The sequence below is a fragment of the Ochotona curzoniae genome, unplaced genomic scaffold (assembly GCF_017591425.1).
Source record: "Ochotona curzoniae isolate NIBS_2020 unplaced genomic scaffold, NIBS_Ocur_1.0 contig_1302, whole genome shotgun sequence".
NCBI lineage: Eukaryota > Metazoa > Chordata > Mammalia > Lagomorpha > Ochotonidae > Ochotona > Ochotona curzoniae.
Window position 1 is genome coordinate 1,870,162 of NW_024465035.1, and position 20,423 is coordinate 1,890,584.

General features: G+C 47.6%; 1 protein-coding gene across 7 annotated transcripts in view; it reads right to left on the reverse strand.

Moving 5' to 3' along the window:
- Positions 1–16,900, reverse strand: part of ARMC8 (armadillo repeat containing 8) — a 78,808-nt gene extending 61,908 nt beyond the window's left edge. For 4 of the 7 annotated variants that reach the window (XM_041004417.1, XM_041004388.1, XM_041004378.1 and 1 more), the window contains exon 1: positions 16,602–16,876. In XM_041004417.1, coding sequence (XP_040860351.1) covers positions 16,602–16,646 — 45 coding nt within the window. In that variant the 5' untranslated portion in view covers positions 16,647–16,876. Of the gene's footprint in view, positions 1–277; positions 283–11,766; positions 11,774–16,601 lie in introns of those variants that run through there. The other 3 variants (XM_041004409.1, XM_041004399.1, XM_041004428.1) reach the window with 3 other exon arrangements.
- Between the last annotated feature and the right edge of the window lie 3,523 nt (positions 16,901–20,423).

The window sequence follows — 20,423 nt, forward strand, 5'->3', positions numbered from 1 at the left end:
ACTGTGCTAGCTAGCAGTGAGAACCAGGGCCCATGAGCCTCCGTCAGGAGCACTCTGTGCAGCCATTCTGAGGACGGCTGGGATGTGCTGCAGTTAACGCGGACCTCACCAGTTCTCCACCAGTAACTGGCCAGTGGGACCTTCGTGGTGAGCTGTAAGAATTATCTCAACAGATTAACTGAGTATATGTGCTAAGAAGGAAGCTTGGGGTCCAGCACAATAGCCTAGAAATGGGACGTTTTCTGCCTATGACAGGTTAGTTACAATTCTTGCTAACAGGGTCTGCTTCCCACAATCTAATGCAATTATGTGTCCTAACCTCTTACTTCAACAAGTGAGGCTTAGGATCTTTACCCAGGCACTAGATCACCAAATATTAAGCATTCTACAAATGCATCATGAAATAATACATCAACATTGAAGAAAGTGGCGTCATCATACAAACACACATGAACACATGTGCTGTCTGGTGACATCAGACCCTCAGCCTCCTCTGCGGCTCTGTCCCGTGGGTCCCTAGGGTCCTACAGCCCCTGAATGTAGCTTACTCCACTGCTTTTGGTTTAAGGTGTATATCTTAATCAACATGAACCTCCCCATTAGTAACAACTCCTTGCTGTTCTGCGGCTGGTTCAGTCACTACAACAAGCACTAAGTACCGAGAGCAAGGTGCTAAGGAAACACGGATGATTCTAAATCCTATTGCAATTGTGTTCACATTTTGTCTTCCCCACTAGAATACAAGTGCACGATGTGAAAGCAGCACTGAGGACTGAGAAGGGGCGGATGAGCTCAGAGTCAGGACAGGCTTCCTCGAGATGGTGTTAGAACACGGGCACATGCATCTCCACCAGAGCCAGCGAGAACGTGAAGTCACCGTATCCGAGTCAACAGCAGGAACCCCAGCTGGGGGCGCTGAAACAGAAAGGAAGGAAGTGACCACTGAATGTGCAACACAGCAAGCTGACCAACAGGTAGCCCATAACTGAGAATTTCAGGTGGCCTTTTGGCCAAGTTCCATGCTAGCTGGCAGAGAAGGTGCAACAGGATATTAAGGCAGAGCCCCGTGCTTGAGGAGCTTACAGTCTGTATGGTATCACACAGCTCCCTAAGCCAGCTGGGCCAGCCAGCTGGAGCTATACAGTCACTCAGTCCGTCTTATTCACTCTGGGCCTCTGCCTACCACGACCATCCATGCCCGTGGCTCTAAGGGACCTCTCCATTTCACTGCTTCCCTTGACAGCTTGGCTCACTTCTCAACTCTCAGCTCTCTTGTCTTTCAGAGGGAAACCTGAAAATGTAAGACAGAGACACAAAGGAACCGGTGTGGATATTAAACAGGCTAGTCAGGAAAGCAGCTGAGAAAGGCCCAAAGCCTTGGGACCCTGCACCCCTCTAGGAGACCTGGAGGAAGTTCCTGGCTCCTGGCTCCGAATCGGCACAGCACTGGCCGTTGCGCTCACTATGGAAGTGAATCATCAGATGGAAGATCTTCCTCTCTGTCTCTCCTCCTCTCTGTATATCTGACTTTCCAAAAAAAAAAAAAAAAAAAAAGACCCTGAACCAGTAACGAAAACGTACAACTGCAGGGAGTCCAAAGGACCTCTAGAGCTTTGCCATTACAAACTTAAAGTGAGGTGGTCAGCATGGACGTTTCTCTTAGTTACATTTACAGGAACAGAAGCAAGCAAGATCTTGCTTGCTTAAGATCTAGCAGAGTTGATCTTAAACTTGGAATTTAACCAGCAAAGATGATGAAGCTAGAGGGGAGAGTGCAGTAAAGGCAGACTTACTCAGGTAATGATAAAGACCAAAGAACCAGAGGGCCTGGCGTGGTGGCACAGTGGTTAAGGTCCTCGCCTTGCACGCCCGGGATCCCATATGGGCGCTGGTTCTAATCCCAGCAGCCCCGCTTCCCTTCCAGCTCCCTGCCTGTGGCCTGGGAAAGCAGTCGAGGACGGCCCAAAGCTTTGGGACCCTGCACCCGCGTGGGAGACCCGGAAGAGGCTCCTGGCTTCGGATCGGCATAGTATCGGCCCATTGCGCTCACTTGGGGAGTGAATCATCAGACGGAAGATCTTCCTCTCTGTCTCTCCTCTCTGTATATCTGCCTTTCCAATAAAAAAAATAATAATAAAAATAAATCTTTAAAAAAAAAAAAAAAAAAGACCAAAGAACCAGAGCCAAGAGGCCATGAGCAACAGCCTGGCACCGGGGAGTAGCAGAGGTTTGGGCAGACAGCGCTCCAGCTCAGATGCTTCAAGTGGAGATTATAGAGGGATTTTGGTCTTCGGTAATATGCCCACGATAGGATGGTGGAGTTGACCACTGATGAAGTCTAAAGTTTGAGAAAATATTTATTTAATGAAATTTCCATAAATTATCACAAGAGTGCTTGATTGAGTATGGGACAGCAGACAAAACCTCAATGAGGCAGATCAAGGGGTCCACAGGAACTACGCCAAAACACAATCTGTTGAGATTCAAGGTTAGAAATGTCAGGGGTGGGTGCCAGGCCACACCAAGTCAAGCTGGGTCAAACCCTGGCTATTCCTCACCTCCCACCTGGCTTCCTGCTAATGTGCCTGGGAGACAGAATTTGGTTTCCCACATAGCAACGCAGTGTTCCAAGGCTCCTGACGTCAGCCTGGCCTGTCCCCAGCTGTGAGCATCTGGTAAGGAAACCTGCAGATAACAGACCTCACGCTCTCTTGGTCTCTTCCTGTAACTTTGCCTTTCAACACACACAGAGCTGGAGTTTTCAGGGCAGAGGTGAAGAGAAGGGTCTGCAGGCAGCAAAGAGGAGAGAGGTCGTCTGCCCAGCCAAGCGACTGGAAAGACACGGGAAGAAGAGACCAAGCAGCCGAGAAGACTCTAGGATACGGTCTGGAAGTGTGTCAGCACAGGCCAGAAAGCTAGTTCCAAAGCCGACGAGAGGAGAAAGGAACTATGACGAGGTCGAGGATAAAGTTCACTAAAAGACACACCAGAAAGGGGTCTGGAGAGAACAGCGAGAGTGAGACAGAGGACAGGACCCCACGTGCGTCCCAAGGAGAGCGGGGGGGAGGATCCAAGCCCCGGGAGAGGGGAAGGCTGCAGGATGCTGGGAGCCTGTCCTCTGCTGGCCACGCAGTGTGGACAGAGCCCGCGGACACACTGCTTGCCAGGGGCATTTCTTATTCACTCCAGAACTACTGGGGACACTGCACTTCCTTCTTCCTCCCCGCCCACAGAAGCAGAAATGTGCGTGGGTTCTCATATTCTGCCCTTTCACTTTATGCTCCTTTGAGGTTCCTTCCAGGGCTTCCAGTAGCTCAAAGAGGTTTGTCCACAAGGTAATTCCTCCATCGTCCAAACGTGCCAGGCAACTTGAGCTCCAGGGTAGCTGTGTCCATGAGGGACAGCACAGGCAGCCAGAAAGCTGGAAGCATGAGCGTGCAGGCCCTCCAAATCTCTTAAAATTTTTACATATTCAAAACTGCAAAAGCCAACACAAACATTTACATAAAAAAAACCTGTTACAAATGCAGATGTCTGGCACAGCAGCTCAGGCCTGGTGTGTATGGCTACATCCCAGAAGCTAAGTCTGCCACCCAGCTCTGCTTTAAATCCCACCTTCCTGTGAATGCACTCTGGGAAGGCAGCCAGCGACAGGTCAAGTGCTTGGGTCCCTCCACCTACAGGGGACACCTGCCTGGAGTTCCAGTTTGTCGCTGTCTCAGCTGTTGGGACATTTGGATACTGAACTGGTGAATGAAAGATCTTTATGTGCCTTTCAAATACATGAAAATTTGAAAATAACCCTTTACATTTTAGGTTTAACAATATTCCATCCAAAATATTATATGAAAATCGCATGGCCTTTTCTTTTCTTTGGGTACCCATGTATAACAGGCAGCCACTAGCAAGCTCCCCCATGCTCCTCGCCCCGAGGATTGGAACCTGGCAAACAGACCACCAGAGAGGCGACAGGAAGTCATTTCAGACACATCAAGGTTCTCCTGCCCACACTCCCCGTTCTCTCTGGTAGAAGCCAGTTGCTAGGCTAGTTCCCCTACAGAGAGGCCAGATGGCAGAGCACCGCATCCTGCCAGCAACACACACGTGAGCTTGGAACCAGGTTTTCCCCAAACGTAGCCTTCCGATTAGATTGCAGTTCCTGCTAGCACCTTTACTGTCACCTCATAAGGGACCCTGGGCCAGAGAAGTGCAGCTTAATTCACACCTTTATTCCTGAAACTCTAAGACAGCAAGTGTTGTTTTAAGTAAACAGGTTTCACTGCAGTAGATAACTAAAAGACTTTGGAATTTATCATCCAAATTAGGATAATTTTAAGGAAAAAAAAAAGAGTATTAACAATTGCCACAGAATAGCTATCTATAAACCAGGAACGCTGCAGATAGGCCAGACTGTATCATCACCTCTTATTCATCTGTAATGCAAAAAAAAAACAGAGGAAGAAGCACACAACCCAGCACATGGATGGGACATCCTGGAAAGGCCAACTGAAACAGGCTTAACTGCTCCCTGCGACAGAACTACCCATGACTACACTGAATTTAAGTCACTGGTTTTGCTTTGTTTCGGAAAAAAACATTTTTAGGAGGGTTTCATATTAAAAAAAAGAATCTGAGTTGGAGGCCAGTGCTACGGCACAGTAACTTACATATAAGATGACACGACGTGCTGGCTGCCTGGGACACAGCACCAGTGAGTCCAGCTGTTCACTTTGCAGTCCAGCTCCCTGCTAACGTGCCTGGGAAGCCGCGAGAGACAGTGCCGGAGTCGGCCGCGCCCGGCCCACTCACTGTGGCTATCTGGGGCGTAAACCAAAGGAGAGAGCTCTTTCTCTCCTTTTGTCATTCTGTCTTTCAAATGAATACTTTTGAATTGAGTCTTCTTCAAAAATTTTTATTTTTTACTTTATTTGAAAGACAGAGACAAGACATATCTTCCAAACGCTGTAGTGGCCAAGGTTGAGCCAACAGATCACTTATCTGTTACAGCCAAAACTACCTCCCCTACCAACTTCAGAAGGGTTTTAAATGATAATGGTTAAAAAAAATGATAATGGTTAACACCCAGACTTGCCCAAAGAAAGGTTTCAAGAAAGAAAAAAGTATTCAACTCAAGTTATCAGCTTGAAACTGTAAGACCTGGGGTATTACAGCTTAAAGACTAATAAGAAATTATCAAACTTATTTCACTGAACTCTTGTTATAATGTGCATTTAATAACAATATAATGCCATAATTTTAACATATTAATCCATCATACGATAGAATGGACAAAAGGCTGACGTTTAACACCTGAACCTGAGTCCTAGATTTAACACTGTGTAGGCCGGGCAGCCAGTGTTGTGCCCAGCAGAGCAAGCTATCACTTGTAACACCAACCTGGACCAGAGTGCTCCCTGCGGCTGCTCCCCACTGAGCCCCCACTGAGCCCCGCTCCCTGCTAAGGCACCTGCAGGGCAGCAGCAGATGGCCACTCACTGGGGAACCCCTGGCCTCCCCTCGCCCAGCCCTGGCCATTTCAGCCTTGTGGGGAGTGAACCAGCCAGCACATGGCTTACTCTGTCTCTCCGCCTTTCCATGTCACTCTGCCTTTCAAACACATAAATTTAAAAAACGTTATCTCTAGATTGCTAACTTCATAAAATAGTAATGTTATCACACAGCTTTGAGTGTGGCTCAAATAAGAAAACACACAGGAAAATTCCCTTGTAAAAGGTAAAAATACCCTTCAAAAGCTGATTCTATTTTGAGAATTCTATTTTGTTAAAAAAAAAATGCTTTGACAAGTGTATGGTGGGTATTCCTTAATTATATTTATGGTTAAAACCTAATTATTCACTCCATTTGGGAAGGGAACCAAAAACCTGAAGGTATCTATCACTCCCTTTCAAATAAATAAATATTTGAAAAAAAAAACAAAACTTAGTGTGTTACAGTTTACAATATTTTGCATCTAATTTCTCATTTAATCCATGTGCTCCTCATCAATTAAAATCTCCCAATTCCTAGGGGAAATTCTGACCAGAAAAGAACTCTGAATCAGTGATCAGGAAACAAAATGCAATGTTAGTCATTCAACAAACTACCGAGAATGGCAACAACAAAACTGCTGGTGATGCTCAGCACGCAGTATTGTCAGGGAGAGAAGGCAGAGAAGCCGGCAAAGACATGGGCTGCCGAACGCCTCCAGACTCCATGTCAACCCTCTGTGAGACTCATGTTCTTTATGTGCGCATCTTTAATTAACCAGGTATTATCCTAAGTGCTGGAAACAGGTAAGACAGACCCTTACAGAAGTACATAATACAAAAAGGAAATAATTAAGTAATTTACACATGTAACTTGCAACAAGTGGTTAGTGCCACTATAAAAATGAATACAAAGTGACAAGCAAACCAAAGATACAATGAACCAAAGTCTGGAGCAGGCGAGCAGGCGGGGGCTAAGGAGGAGGGAGCATGGATAGCACACTAGTGTGAATTCCACAGGTGAGAAACAGGGAGCAAAAAAAGCAAAATGAGAGCACAGCACATGCAAAGGGAGTTGTGAGCAGAATATTCTCGAGAAAGAAAATGCAATCACAATTGACAGGGTATACAGATGGGAATACAGAACAATGTTCAAGTTACCTTCTTTAATTCCGTCAGTCAACAGATATTTAAACAGACAAACAAGCACTGTCCTAAGCAATGAAAGACATTCACCCGCCCTCTTCGCACGTGCACACACACACATCTGCAGAACTTAATATTTCGGCAAAGGAAGACAAAAAAGGAATAAATGCAGAGGTATATTGGAGGGTTATACACAAGCTGAAGAAAGTGTTTAATAATGCATTTGTTTCCAAGTCTGTGTAGCACAGCCACACTGGCCATGAGCGAGGTGGAGGAGGAACTGGAGATAACAGAGAAATACACACAGGGCACTCAAGCGGCCCAGACCTCAGCGCCAACAGGCAGCACTGCCCAGCAGACATTCTGTGAAACCATCGGAGTGACTCTGGGTAGGCACAATGACAGCAGATTGCTACTGGTATCAAGAGATGTGAACTAAAAATGCTACAGGCCCATGCCCCACCACTTTCCACTACCCATCCAGTCATGAAAAACCCCATTTATAATCATCTGAGTGTAGAACCTACTATATTACACAGATCAAGACCAAAAAAGTATTGTATTGTTTTAATGTATACTTTCCCAAGGATGCAACTCCTGTCTGAGCTAAAATTAAAAAGTACTTTGTCTTGCTAGTCAAAAGCTGTGTATTTTCAGAAAGTTACATAAATAAAATATGAGTAAAAATTACAAAGCACATGTATCAGTGTGAATTGCGGCTCCACGGTCACAGCCAAATGGTGAGCCTCTGGTAATACCTGTCTCCAGCCACACAACCCTGAACGCGCCCGATCTCACGGGATCTCGGAAGCTCAGCAGGTCGGGCTTGGTCAGTACCTGGATGGGAGAGCATTTGTAAATATTTCATCATTTCACTGCCTCTTTCTGATATCTTAGTACCTGAGTGCACGCTCACTGCAAGGAGACTACTTTTTCTGTCTTTCTCAGTTATTAGCAGCTGAGGTATCATGCCAAGTGTATAAAAGTTGCATGTGAGTATAGCTCACTTATCCACGAATATCACTTCAGGACAGCCAAGGAGGTGCTACAAAATATCTACTCTGGGAAGAATGTGTGAGTCTGATAGGGCTGAACTATGAACTGCAACAGCTCTTTATGCGTGTTCCAGGGTACTTCCCTATGCCCAGAACAGTATGAAACCTAAATCTGACTTCCTAATGTCTCCAAAAAATACTTATTTTTCTCATTTTGATAATTGTTTGAAATGCCCAACCAACACACTACTCAGATTGCATTTATTTGAAAGGCAGAGTGAGGGTGAGAATCTGTCTCCCACTGGCTGGTTCAACTGCACAAATGGCTAGAACAGCCAGGGCTGGGTCAGTGCAGCAGCTGGACCTCAAACCAGCCTTATGGGATGCTGGCACCACAGACAACAGGCTAACCTTCTATCCCATAAAGCCATCCCTCACAATTATCATATGAAAGCCTGTGGACATTTAATGTGGTTTGTACCTGACCCTAGAGTGAGCAGGACTGCCACAATCCTGTGAAAGCAGCTTTCTAAACTGTACCTTGAGTTCATGTCACACAGCTCTCCCACTGATGTGGCAATGTTCTCTTGAGGTCAAGAGAGACACACAACCTTAAAAAGTGGTTCACTGCTGCTGAAGCAGTTGACTTCCCCATTAAACAAAACAAAGTAATTACTAGACCATTCTTTCCTCATTTTTGAGGGGAAAAAAAAAAAACTACACTATTGGGCCCAGTGCGATAGCAGTTAAAGTCCTTGCCTTGAACGTGCCAGAGTCCCATAGGGGCGCCGGTTCTAATCCTGGTGGCCCTGCTTCCCAATCAGCTCCCTGCCTGTGGCCTGGGAAAGCTTAAGGCCCAAAGCCTTGGGACCCTGCACCCCTCTAGGAGACCTGGGGGAGGCTCCTGGCTTTGGATCGGCTCAGCTCTGGCCATTGCGCTCACTTGGGGAGTGAACCATTGGACGGAAGATCTTCCTCTCTATCTCTCCTCCTCTCTGTATATCTGCTTTTCCAATAAAAATAAAATAAATTTTAAAAAAATCTACAATATCCACAAAAACATTTACTTGTAGACAGCTTTCATGACCTTCTATATGTTCTAATATTCCTAAGGTAAAAAATACAAGGAAGAACCCAAACTTCAGAGAGCCTGAACTCTGGCGTGCTTCTTCTTCCCGTGTGTGTGCAGGCGCGTCTGAGCTGTCCTTGCTCTTTGTGTTCTGATCAACTTCTGGCCCACGACAACTCAAACTGATTTAAAGTCTCGTTCTTTTTAACTCCCTTATATAGTATATTTTATTCATTTGAAAGGCAGGGTGTCCGAGAAAGAAGAAAGAAGGGAGGCAGGGCGGAAAGCAAGCAAGGAGGAAAGGTGGCAGGGAGTGAGGGTGAGAGGGTGGTTCACCCGCTGGTTCATTGCCCAAACGGTCACCAATGGCCAGGTGAATCCAGGAGCCTGGAACTCCATCTGGGTCTCCCACATGGGCGGCAGAACCCCAGCATTTGGACCACTTGCTGTCCTCCTGGGCACAGCAGCAGTGAGCTAGATGGGAAGTGGAGTAGTTGGTAATCAAGCTGGAATCTACTTGGGATGTCAACATTATAGTCACGATGCCAGTCCCCACAACTAGATTCATTTTTGGTAGTTGTGGGGTTTCACAGCACCCTCCTTATCAAGTTAATCAAACTCTGGCAACTTTGCAAAGTTTCTAACAAGTCACTTCACAGTTCAACTAGGTCCCATCAATGTAGAGGGATGATTTGTTTTCATTATTCTCATTTACCGTCCCCACCCCACTCACCCCCAATTGCTCTGCTTGTCAAATGAACACTCAAGAGGAAGTGGAGAAAGAGCTGGGGTTCAGTGACATTCTTCATCCAATGACAAAGGGCTGGGCCCTCAGCCCAGCAGCTAAGGCACCTGCACTCCACACCTGAATGCCTGTTGGACACTGGAGCTGCTCTTGATGCCAACTTGCTACTCACGTGCTCCCTGAGAGGACACAGGTGAATCTTGGAGTGGCTGGGGTTCTTACCTCCCAGGTAGGATTAAGTTCCTGGCTTCCAGGTTTAGTGACAGGCATGTCAGGCTTTAGGGAGGTGAATAAGCAGATGGGAGAGCTATGTGGGTTTCCAATGTAATCATACAGTTAGAGCCTGTGTATACTATTAAAATCACTATTAACATCCTTTGGTGATCCCAAGAACCAAAAGCTATTTAGCATTCACATTTCTAATCAAGTGCTGTGTTTATCCTTGTTTTAAAGTATGCTGCAAGTCACAGAGTTACCTAGGCCTACAAGGTCTTTAAAGCTGTTTCCCATTATTAAACACTAGTCATTGCTGCTGCCTCTGAGACACGCTCACCTCGTCGGCCCCGCCTCCTGTCACACCAGGTCCGCTGTCACCACCAACTGCTCACCTGCCCATGTCTTCTGACTTCTCTGACAGGTGACTAGCTCTGCAGACGCCTCCACCTTCAACCCGAGGGACTTCCAGATTAGCAAGGGATGCTACTGTTTAATTCAGCGACTTGATCTTTTTAATGTTCAATCCATTTCTTACTGATGCCTAATAAATGTGCTAAATGATGTTCCCTTGTTTTTTGGCCAAAGGCTTAGTTATAAAATATATACCTGCAATTTTTAAACTACATATTCAAGATAATGGCATGATAAAACATCACTGAATAATTTTTCAGCTACTAACACCCTTTATGTTTCACTAAACAAGGGCTGTGAGCTTTACAAATACGAAGATTTTCTGAGGGTTGACCAAGTCATTTAGAGGTCTCCCAAGAAAAGAAAGCCTAGGAAGTCCATTACGATGTATTCAAATGCTTACTTTTCAATCGTGTCACAATAACATGAGGCTGCTCAGAGCTGCGGTGTTGTGCTGGACCAGAAGAACAATTTAAATTATTATGCAAGATTGCAATCACATAATGACATGATGGTATCCTGGTACCATCTTTCATAGTGCAGATCAGCACAGTAGGGTTCAGACAGGCAGATGCTTCTTGAAACACTGAGCTGGGGCCAAGTGGCCGTGGAGCTATCCATGGTGCTCGACTCTGACTCAGCCTATCACCTCCAGCAGTTCTCGGCAGGAGCTGTCCTATCAAAAGAATCATTCCACATCTCTATCCACACTGAGGCCTATGACAATCATGTGGATATTATTATTATCTTTGTCTATTTCACTTTGCCCGTGCCTCAATCCACAAACGCCTTACTTCTTCTGCAGATCTCGAAGTGCCTTAGTGGTGCATCCCGCCTGCTACACACGCCTTTTCTGTGGACACAGCACTGCTCATGGAAGATCACTAGTAAACACTTGGCAAGACCCACATACGACATCTGAACATGAGTTTTAAACTAAAATGTTGCAATCTTTAAGCAGTCTAAAATGATTTAAAGTGACCTTTAAATTCTGCTACATGCTTATGACTGCTTTGGGACAAGCAGCACTAAGTACCAATGTGCTGCTTTCAGAACCTACAAACCTCTTGCAATTACTTCTTGGTCATATTTATGTTTTTCTGGGAAAAGCAGGTATGAAGAGAATTATCCTTAACAGGCTGAGAATGAATGATGAATACACTGCCTCCTCCCAAGGAATGATCACAGCCCAGACGTGAGCACTCAGCCTTTACACCGACAGACTCCGAGCCGAGGCGGAGCTCCTGAAAACGCTGCAAACTCAGCCAACAGTGAAAATGAAGTCCGTCTCCCTAACACTCTTCTTTTAGTCCTAGCCTTCACAGATGACACCACCTGGCTGGAAAGGGATCAAGATGACCACGTGACCATCAGCGCTCTTTCCCAGTCCTCTTACTCCTTCCATCATGTCCATCGTGTTCTGGTCCCCTCCCCACCGCAACACTGAAGCAGCACATGTTCTAGAATCACTTCCCGGAGTTGGGTGACCTCCAAATATTAAAATATCCTCTGGGCTGGAAACTCTTTCTGTGGATCACATTTTTAAAAATTTTAATATGAAACAACAGTCTCATCATCTTACTCCCCCCAAATATGAATATGCCAAAGAATAAAATGAATTCTTTGTTCTGATGGAGTCATATCAAAGCGACAAGGGGAGACAGGCTGGTTTTGCCTCCATAAACAGCGCCAGAGAACACAGGAGCGCCGCTCCACCGAGGCAGCTATTCTCCAATCAGCAAAAAGATCAAGGAGTTACCACACTTTACCCAGATAAAAACATGACAGACAGCACTGACACAATTACCAAATCAGAAATCAAAATGATGCAAGTGAGAATAACCGAAATTCCTGTTCCCTGGCATTTTAAAGTTTAATGAAAACAAAGGAAACAGGCTAGCTGCCCAGGTAAAATCAGAAAACTATACATGAAGGTGTTTCTGATGCTTTCTGGTTTAACGGACTCCTTGACTACCTGCTGTCTGATTTCTTAAAGAGACAGCAGAATGTTGAAAGCACAAAGTGAGCACCAACTGTGTTTTTCATCCACGAACTCCTGCTGGAGGTGAGGGGCTTACATCGACAAACTCTTGCTGAAGACCACCTCCCCCGCACTGTGTCTGTAGCCCAGTGTCAGAATTTCAACATGCTCAACAGATTTCAATTTATATTTACAACTGCAAACCAACGGCAGGCAGAGTGATGCTGACAGTACGGTCGGGTTGAACTTCACAAAGTTTTTTCTAGTTACTATTACTTCCCATGCTCAGAGACGCAGGCAAGGTCAACAAAAATGCTGAGAACTATCAAGAACAGAACCAAATCAAGGACTAGCCAGACTTGGAGCACCCTCTCCACTCCTAACAAGGCCTTGTCCAAAAACACGCACGATGACACTGGGGAGACTGTACTGGCAGGAATCAGAGACAAGTTCTACAGCCGCCTGTACCAGCACATAGCGTGAATGAAGGCATCTGATTAACCTTGCCTTTCTTGATCCATTACAAAGTGACCAAATTAAAATGCAACAACCCTCATAAGAACGTCTCCTGTAGACCATAAAACTACATTTTTATTAAATTCAATTTACTGGGTTTTTTTTTGATGGGTCGAGTTTTTGGTGTTTCACCAAGCCCATGAAGTAAGATTTTGGGTGAAGAGGAAGCTCAAGATCAAGGTTTATTTTTCAACCTGTGGTTAAGAGGATGAAAGACAAGCTGAAAGACGTTACGAGAAAACAGAGTCCATGTGATGAAGGACTCGTCCCTGAAACTCAACCAACAACCGGGCCTGCGTTAGGCTTCCTCCCCACGAGCCACCAGAGGATCTGACTGCTGGATGCTGTGCTCCCTCCCCATCACCTGGGAAAGCAAGAGAAGATGGCTCAAGTGCCTGGTCCCTGACAAAGGGCAGACCTGGACCTGGTGGCAGGGAACAGCACCCGGATTCAACCTAGCCCAATCCCAACCTTTGTGGCAATTTGGGTAGTGACCTAGAGAATGCAAGTTCTTTCTCTTTCTTTCTGTCTCTCTTTCAAACAAATCAAAAAGTCTTAAAAAATAATAATAATAAACAACCAAAAGCAAATGATTAGCTCCAAAATAAAATTGAGTAAAATGACATGAAATATTGCAGCCAGAGTATATATGGGAGGCAAATATGCAATTACAAGATTTCCAACATTGCAAATCATTAGGAAAAATGCAAATTAAGACAATGATATCACTATGCATTTATCAGAGTGGTTAATATAAAAACATAATAATGTTAAATGCTGGTAACAAGGCAAGAAATTGGATTTCCTATACAATTCTGACAGTCATGAAACAGTGGTACTGTCACTCCAGAGAAGCTTGTCAGTCGCCTTAAAACCAGACACACATTTACCTCACGATCTGCAACTGGACTCCAGCGCTCTAATCTCAATGACATGAAACGTTACTGCCACACAAAGACCTGTCCAGAACTGCTCACAACAGCTTACAAAAGTCAAACACTAGGAACAATCAAATGTCCAATAAATGAATGACTAAATCATGGTATAGCTACAGAATGGTAATACTACACAGTAACAAATAATAAACCAACAAGACATTTAACAATTCAGATCCCCCCAAAAAGCACAAAGTTTTGCCTTACAAAAGCCAACCCCCAAAAGTCACAGACTGTACAATTCTATTTATGTAACATTACAGAAAATGACAAAACTGCTGAGATGAACAGAATGATTTCCAAGCATCAGGAATAGTGATGGGAAGGGAACACAGGAGTCATTATTAAAATACAGAATGAGGGAGATCATTACGGTAATAAAATAGTTCCATATCTTGACAGAAGAGATGATAACACAACATACAAGTGACAAAATGACACAGAAATATTTATACCAATATCAATTTCCTGGTTCTGATAACAGCACAGTAATTATGCAGGATGCTAAGGAAAGGGAAGGGCCATGCACACGCAGGCACCAGAATGGGCTACCTTCGCAAGCGTCCTGCCAATCTACAATGCAACACAAAGCACGGTCACAAACCCAGTGCTTGAAAAACACAGGAGAGATGCATAAACTTACTGAAAAGGATAGGGGTGCCCAGGGTGTGACCCAAAGAGAGAGCTAGAAAATTTGGTCAGCTTCTCAAAATGGGTAGTTTAGTCAAACCCTGACTGAGTCCCTAGCACTTGCAAGATTGTCCTGAGTGCCAGCGGCAGATGAACAGGATGACAAGGCCAAGCACTTCCTGGGAATATACCCCTTAAGAAAGCGAAGGAATCACTACTAAAGACCTCAGTGCCTCTGCAAAAACCAACTCCCTCTGCTTGGAACGCCCCTTTCCTGTCACTTTTTCTAGCTGCTCTATCCTTGAACTCTCACTTTGGTCATTTCCTCAGGGAAACCCTCCCTACCTCTGGTCACTGCCTTCTACATTAGGCAACTGTTCCTCCATGACACGCCTGAACAGTGCTCTGCACTTGTCATTCATAACCAACTGTCATTACTTCACATCCACTTTCCCAAGCAGGCTAGAATCTCCTAAAGCAGACAGGACTGTATAGCGCACCACTACATTCCAACGCCCAGTGACAGAAGTTCAGAATAGGTTACACTCCACACTAGGCAAAAATTCATACCTACAAAGCGAAAGTGAGCAGTAAGAACCACTGGGATCGGGAAGAAGCGAGCTATCACTTCCATCTGAGAAAGCCTGCAAGAGCTGGAAGGTTCATGCAGAGTCTAAACAATTTTAAATCCAAAGCTGCTCTTGAACTTCAGCCAGAAAAAACTAAAACAGAGGAGTGGTTAACCCAACTATCCTTTAAGAAAATTAATGTGGAAGTGGATTTGAACTAAGAGGGCAAGACACCAGAGACAGCAAAAATAATTCAAATGATATCACGGCAGTACAGGCACAAACCTAAAGATCCTGAATGAGCTGTCCCAACGGCAAGATGTGACGTCACTCGGCTTAAGGACCGACTACATCCAGGGACACGAGAGGGGAAAGGCCAGGATGGCTCAGGGGTCTCCCAGCGAAGCACCGCATCAGACACTGGCAAGCCATGAGGACCCGGGCAGGAGGAACGTGTCACGAGGCAGTGACGGGGAGCCACAGGTGAGCGACAGCCCCACAACCTGGGAGTATGCGGGAGGGAGCGTGGAGAGGGACGAAGCTACCTCCAGGGATCGGTCAGAGTGAATGAGGCACTGCAAGCAGACACCAAGAGCCTACCAAGGAAATCTTTAAAACAAGCCGACTTCCCCTCAGTCCAGCTACGCCCACCAAGCCACCGTCCCTCAGCCTAAGTTCATCAGGCACTTCCAGTCTCATCCTTGTGGACTTTAACACACACAACACGGGGCTCTGCGTGTAACTGGTACACGGTAAGAAATTCCACAGAGGACTCAACCACTCAAGATCATCTCTGATTGCCGTCTCCTGTTCCTCCTGCAGGGAAGTACCAAGAAGGGGACAGCCGTCACCGATGGGAAGGTAGCCTAAATCATTTATCCAAGTCCAAGGCTCTTGGACTGAGAAAACCCTGAGTAGGGCAGAAGCAAATCCCAACTAGTCAAGTGAGCAGGAAACCTTGACTGAGGAAGTGAAACAAATGAAACATCCCGATAGTATGCATATGCAAGTTGATAATTTACATAAAGAAGCTTCAAGTGAACTGACTTAACGACGTAAATGAGATCATTAAAGAGGAATTAACAAGCAAGACCAACTTAGCACACAGGCAACGAGGCCGGTCGCCGACCCGCCTGGTCTTACAGTCGAGCAGTCCTAACAGGCTGATGGATTCAGGCCTCGGGTTGACCGCACTGCCAATGTCAGAGCTGCTGGACGGTCCAGCCTCCACACTGCTGACCGCCTCCAAACACTGTCAGACCCTGCGCTGCAGGCGCCCACGTGGCTGTGACCCGAACTCAAGGAAATGTTTCAGCGGTTCTGAGAAAGGCGAGTGGGGCGAAGCTGGGGAGACAAGAGGAACTCCCTGGCCCTCGCAGGCCCCGGTGGACTGCGGCGGGCGGCCCTGGCCCGCGCTGCCCCGCACTCGGCCCCAGCCAGGCAGCTGAGACACGCCGCAAGCCGCGAGGTCCTCTCCCATCGTGGTCCTTGCGAGGACACGGGAACGGAACACATAAAGCCGTCTCTCTAATTCCACAACAGAACGGGCAGGTCGCCCCCTCCGACAGCTGAGCCCCGAGAGCGGACAGGTGCGGGACGCCGCGCTCGGCCCGGGGCCGGCCGCAGAACGCCGAGCTCCGCCCACGGCGGGGTCGCCACGGCCAGCCCCGACCTGGAGCGCGGCCGGCCCGGGGTGGACGCGCCCCGGCCCGGGGCCCCGCGGGCCTGCACGCCGGCGACGGAGCGGCCGCGGGCGGCAGGCGTCTCGGGGGGCTCGGCCGGCGCCCGCGGCGGAGCGGGCGGCCCCTCGGCGGCTGGTGCCCGGGGCCCACGCGGCGCGGGTGGAGGGACCGTGCGGGCCGGGCAGCCGGGCGGCGGCCGCAGCGCCTCTCACGCACTCACCGAGAGGACGCTCATGCGGATTGGGGTCTCTAACAGGCACGCCATCTTGAGCCTTCCCACCCGGCGGCTGCCGGCGCCGGCGCGGGGGCCGGCACTTTCGACAGCCAACTGGCGGCCGCCGCGGGCCCCTCCGCACACCGTCGGGCAGCAAGACGGGACTGGGCCGCGCTCCGGACGCCGCTCGAGCGCGAGAAGGACCCGCACCGAGGACTGCCCGCGGGGAACCGTGCCAGGGCCCGCCTTGCGAATCGTCCTCTCAGAAACACCAGCTACTCCCCGCCAGGCGGAGAGCTGGGAGCCGGCGGCCGCTTCCGCATGCGCAGAGCGGCCACCGGCGCCACGGCCTGGCGCGGTGGGCGGGGCGGGGCGGGGCGCGGTGGGCGGGGCAGTGAGCGGTGGGCGGGGCGGGGCGCGGTGGGCGGGGCTCCCCGGCCGGGAACCTGGCAGTTCACCGTGGGGAGCCTCGCGTGCAGCAGACTCCCCGCTTGGCCGTGATCGCTACAGGCGGAGAGGGTGTCGTCTTAGAACCAAAATCTTCCATGAAGAGCAAATGTTCCGCACTTAAGCGTGAAGCATGACCTGCTTTAGCGTTGTGTGTTCGACCTTTTTATTCTGGTAGAGGGTTAAGAATAGTCCAAAGCCTTGGGATCCTGCACCCACATGGGAGACATGGAAGAAGCTCCTGGCTCCTGGCTTCAGATCGCTCGGCTCTGGCCATTGCAGCTGCTTGGGGAGTGAAGAGGAAGATCTTCCTCTCTGTCTCTCCTCCCCTCTGTATGTCTAATTTTCCAATAATAAATAAATAAATCTTTAAAAATAAATAAAAATGAACTTTTCAATTTAAAACAAAAAGAATAGGTTAAATTTAAAAAAACAGTAAGTTATAATAAGTGAGTGAAGTGGAAATAAGCACTTAAGAAGGGAATAGGTAAGTAGACCCAGAGCCCCAGGGTGTAGTCCTGCCTCTTATCAGCTAGCTGCATTGCCTCTGGCAAGTTGCTTAACCTTGGGTTTCGGTTTCCTTGGTGGGAAATAAAGCTTCACAACAAGGGGTCAATAAACTTAGAGTACTTAGGACTTGGCTGAGACTTAGAAAGCTTTATACAGTCACCTGGTAACTTTCTCCCATTTTTAAAGTGGGAGAAAGGGCGCAGCTAACTACCAGAAGATTCCATGCTGACGCTCCCTGGTCATTGGGGCTCCTGGTTGTCCTTTATGAGGATTTCTGCTTTCCTTCCCCAGCTGTGTTAGCTCGCCTGGCGGCTGCCTGTTTACACCACCACCCTCCACGGCCAGTTTCACCTTCGTGTTACTCTTCAACAGCCACACTTAAACAAGATGGTTTCAAGCAGCCTGTTACATTATCTGTCCTCCTTCCATTTCTTCAGGGATTCAGGCTGTTACTTCCTGCCCCCTGGACCAGAGCAAAAGCTTTACAGCTGGGACTTGCAGCTGGGACTTCTCCACCTTGCTCCTCTCTGCTGTCCTTCCTCCACCTTGCCCCTCTCTGCCGTCCTTCCTCCACCTTGCCCCTCTCTGCTGTCCTTCCTCCTGTCCCTGGATTCTAAGCTTATGGTCGCCTATACCACCCCTGTTTATGCGTTTGTGTTCCTGCATGGAATGTCGAGTTGCTAGGAGGCAAGAGTCTCAGTCACTCCCCAAGCTTCAGTAGTCTGCAACCACTTCATGCAGTTGTCACCCGTCTACATTCAGGTATTATTATTCAATCAGTGTCAGGGAATGGCACAATGGCGCAACTGAGTAATCCTCTGCCTACAAGTGATAGCATCCTATATGGGTGCCAGTTCGTGTCCTGCGCCCACGTGGAAGACCCTGAAGAAGCTCCGGGATCCTGGCTTCGAATCAACTCAACTCTGGCCCTTTGCAGCCACTTGGGGAGTGAATCAGCGGATAGAAGATCTTCCTCTCTGCCTCTAATCTCTGTATAATATAGCTCACTTTTCAATATAAATAAATCCTTAAAAAAAGAGTACAACCAATTTGATTTAACAGGAATATTATAATTTAGAATGAGGATAAACTTTTTTAATGGGTTAACACTGCCACATAGGACCCCCCCCCCCCCCGTGTGTAGACTGCAATTTGCAAGGTTGGTTTTCTGGTGTGTGTGACTTTGTTTGTTTCATCATGCACTTCAGGGCAGGTACTAGTAATATATGACTCATTTTGTTTGGTTTTGGTTTTGGTTTTTCTTCTCAGTGCCCACCTAGCACAGTCACTTAGGGAGTGACTGCGGCTTGGATGAAGATGGGAGTACCCGTAGTTACTCAGGAAGTTCCTGCTGGGAACAACAAGGGTAGGTCAGGAGGAGAGAAAAGAGGCAACACCAGTGAGTGTCCCTGATGGAGGTCGCCTCTGGGGGACATTGAGAAAGCATCTCATTATCTCCATCTGTGACTGGCGCTTTAGGCCACCACTCCCAGCCCGGCTGAGGCTTTCCCAAAGCTCCGGCCAGGTGAACCAGCGGGTGGAAGATCTCCCCGTGTCTCACCTCCTCTCTCTGCAATTTTGTCCTTTCACATAAAAATAAAACCTATGTTTTTAAAACTTAGTTTTAAAAAGGCAATTTGACACTGTTTTGAGGAGAGGGAACATCGTGGCCTAGGAAGGAGAGCTGTAAGTGCCTTGGGGCAGCATTCATTAAAAAACAAAACAAACCTGAAAGGCATGCTAGTTGTCATGTAGAATTGCCAGAAGTGGGGAGCAGGGAGCCATATTATTTTAATGCAAACATGTCTATGCAAAGCAGCTTAATGTGTAGAAATACAGGTGTAACTCAAAATCTGAATGCTCCCCCCCAAAACTTGGAAGAATGTTTTAAAAGTAAGAAAATAGAAGAAAGACATTAAAGGAAAAGAAAATGCACTGAAAGCATGTAGAGTTGACCTAGTGCGGTTGGACCAGCGGTGACTGCGCGCACACGCTGAGCCAGGGCGGTAAAGCGCAGTCAACATCGCCCCCTGCTGTCAGCGGACAGGAAGAGAAGACAGACGGCGAGAGGGTCAACCATTTCTTTACAGGGCTTGGGGAGTGAGAGGCTGACTCAGCTCTAGCACCGCTCTTTGGTTCCAAAGTCCTTTCCACCTCTTCGAGGGCCCCAGGGGGCCTGGCAGGCTTCTCCCTGGCTGATCACTTAGCAATCAGCTAAGCTTTTACCTAAGCAACCAGTCAACTGGGGGAAGTGCAGGGCTTTGCAATGGGAAACAATTCGTCAGTAACCCAGCAGGTGTACAGAGGGTAAAAACTCATATATGTACAAAGCAGAAATAGGCAGATGTTGAAAAAATGTTTTTATTTATTTATTTATTAAGATTTCTTTATTTATTGGAAAGTCAGATATACAGAGAGGAGGAGAGACAGAGAGGAAGATCTTTCGTCCAATGAGTCACTCCCCAAACAAGCGCAACAGCCGATGCTATGCCGATCTGAAGCCAGGATCCAGGAATTTCTTCTGAGTCTCCCGCGCAGGTGCAGGGTCCCAAGGCTTTGGATTGTCCTCGACTGCTTTCCCGGGGCCACAGGCAGGGAGCTGGATGGGAAGTGGAGCAGCCAGGACACAAACCAGCGCCCATATGGATCCCTGTGGGTGAAAGGCAAGGACTTTAGCCACTAGGCTACTTGTGCCAGGCCCGGATCTGCTATTTTTTCCACAGACTTTTCAGACAAGAGTTTAAGAGAGAAGTGAATAAGTCATTGCAATGTGGGTGATAAACGAGTTGGTTTGTGGTCCCAAGAGCACTTGGGGAAAAAGCCTCACAAGATTGGGGTCTTAAAAAGTTCTGGTGGGCTGACACTCAGCTC